Source organism: Arachis ipaensis, chromosome B05, assembly GCF_000816755.2.
Source record: "Arachis ipaensis cultivar K30076 chromosome B05, Araip1.1, whole genome shotgun sequence".
Classification (NCBI taxonomy): Eukaryota; Viridiplantae; Streptophyta; class Magnoliopsida; order Fabales; family Fabaceae; genus Arachis; species Arachis ipaensis.
The window spans coordinates 112,518,024-112,520,708 of record NC_029789.2 but is presented as its reverse complement, the minus strand read 5'-3'; the positions used below and the strand labels follow the sequence as shown (position 1 = coordinate 112,520,708).

The following is a 2,685-nucleotide window of genomic DNA, read 5'->3' as shown; positions in this document are numbered from 1 at the left end:
TTCCAGGAAGAATTCTACAAGAAGTACTTTCCGAATTTCGCCCGAACAGCAACGGAGCTTGAGTTACTGTAGCTGTAGCAGGGATCTATGTCTGTATCCGAGTACACAGACAAGTTTGAAGAGCTGTTCAGATTCTTCCGCATGTGTCAAGGAGCTCCGGGAGACTTCGAGGAGTGGAAATGCATCAAGTATGAAGGAGGGCTCCGAAGCGATATCTACAGCTCAGTAGGGCCTGTGGAGATCAGGACTTTCTTCGAGTTAGTAAACAAGAGCAGAGTTGCCAAAGAGTGTGTGAAGAAGGCAGATGCAGAGAGAAGAAGTCAGAGGGGACCATTCCCGCAGAACCGAGGGAAGAGTTTTGCTCCTAGAGGTCCACCTTTCAAGCAAGGAGGCTTCGTACCATAGAGGACTCAGGGTCAGAACAGTTTCAGAAGGCCCAACAACAACAACAATGCTTCAGGGAGGAGATTTGGAAAGCATCCTCTGAATGAGCAGGCTTGTACCAGATGTGGGAGTTACATCCTAGTGTGCCGTGCAAGGCTGGATGGGGATTGTGTTACTCATGTGGCAAGCCAGGGCATAAAGCCTCCAACTGTCCAGAGAAGCAGAGACAGGGCGCTGGAAGAGCACAACAGCCCAGTCGAGTGTTTACTACTTCAGCCGTGGGTGCCGAGGAATCAGAGACACTTATCCGAGGTAAATGTGAAATGGCTGGTCAGATTTTAAATGCCTTGTTTGATTCTGAAGCATCACATTCATTCATTGCATTTGAGAAGGCTAGTGAATTAGGATTGAAGATTGTGGTTTTAGGTTATGACCTGAAGGTGTATAATGCCACCCATAAAGCCATGGTAACTAGGCTAGGATGTCCGCAAGTTTTGTTTAGGGTCAAGCAGCGTGACTTTGTACATGACTTGATTTGTTTACCGATGACCGGCCTTGATCTTTTCTTAGGGTTGGACTGGTTATCTAAGAACCACGTTCTGCTCGACTGTTCTGCAAAGTTAGCGTACTTCATGCCGGAAGATACAGAAGGGCCAGTGGTGGTAAATAACTATTAGTTGAATTCTATAGTAGTGAGTTGCTCTGGGGCCGAATGTCAGGGTATTTTGTTGTTAACCACGGGAGTCTCAGGTGATGAGCAAAGCTTGGATCAAATTCCGGTTGTGTGTGAGTTTCCAGAGGTCTTTTTCGACGATATAGATGAATTCCCACCTAACCGAGAGGTTGAGTTTGCTATTGAGTTGGTACCTGGAACGGGGCCAATCTCGATTGCCCCTTACTGAATGTCGCCTTTAGAAATGGCCGAGCTCAAGTCTCAGCTAGAGGATCTGTTGGGTAAGAACTTTATCCGAACAAGTGTTTCCCCGTGGGGAGCACCGGTGTTATTGGTGAAGAACAAAAATGAGAGTATGCAGCTTTGTGTGGACTACAGACAACTGAACAAGGTCACAATAAAGAATAAGTATCCACTGCCGAGGATTGATGATCTCATAGATCAGTTACAAGGAGCCAGAGTTTTCTCAAAAATTGATTTGCGATCTGGTTACCACCAGATAAGAGTAAGAGAAGAGGACATCCCTAAGACTGTTTTCAGGACTCGTTATGGTCATTACGAGTATACTGTAATGTCTTTTGGGTTGACAAACGCTCCTCCAGTGTTTATGGACTATATGAATAGGATCTTCCATCTGTTTTTGGATAAATTCGTTATTATCTTCATTGATGACATACTGGTTTATTCCAAGATTGAAGAAGAGCATGCAGAACACTTGAGGATCGTGTTGCAGATACTAAAGGAAAAGAAACTCTATGCGAAACTATCAAAATGTGAGTTCTGGAAGAGTGAGGTAAAGTTTCTGGGTCACGTGGTGAGTAAATAGGGGATATCAGTAGATCCTGCTAAGGTGGAAGCAGTGATGGAGTCTCAGTTACTGAGATAAGGAGTTTTCTGGGATTAGCTGGCTACTATCGGATATTCATCAACGGTTTCTCACAATTGGCTTTGCCATTGACAAAGTTAACCCCCAAGGACGCGTCTTTTGTTTGGACTTCTGAATGTGAAGAGAGTTTTCAAGCGTTGAAGCAAAAGTTGACCACCGCACTTGTGCTGGTGTTTTCTGAACCGAATGAACTATTTGAGGTGTATTGTGACGCCTCACTAAAGGGTCTGGGGTGCGTGCTGATGCAGCACTGGAATGTGGTGGCATATGCCTCGCGACAGTTGAGACCTCACAAAGTTAATTACCTGACGCACGACCTGGAACTCGCTGCGGTTGTGTTTGCGCTAAAGGTGTGGAGGCATTACCTCTATGGGATGCAGTTTCGAGTTTTCTCTGATCACAAGAGCTTGAAATACCTCTTTGATATGAAAGATCTTAATATGAGGTAGAGGAGGTGGATGGAGTTACTGAAAGACTATGACTTTGAGTTGAACTATCATCCGGGAAAAGCGAACGTTGTGGCAGATGCGCTAAGTCGGAAATTGTTGTATGCTTCTTGGATGATGCTTCGAGAAGAGGAGTTATTCAAGGCATTCGAAAGTTTGAAGATCAATGTTCAGAAAGTGTCTAGAACTCTGTGTTTGAGCCAATTACAAATCCCAAGTGATTTTAAATCCGAACTCCTGAAGGCTCATCAAAACGATGACGTGTTACCGAAGGTGTTGCCAGCTATTGAGCAAGA

At 44.9% G+C, this 2,685-nt stretch overlaps 1 protein-coding gene across 1 annotated transcript; it reads left to right on the top strand.

Annotated features, from left to right (window-relative positions):
* LOC107640892 lies at positions 507-1,286 on the top strand. Its single transcript, XM_016344396.1, has 2 exons — positions 507-1,046; positions 1,104-1,286. Exons 1-2 carry the CDS (start codon positions 507-509, stop codon positions 1,284-1,286), a joined length of 723 nt encoding a protein of 240 aa, XP_016199882.1.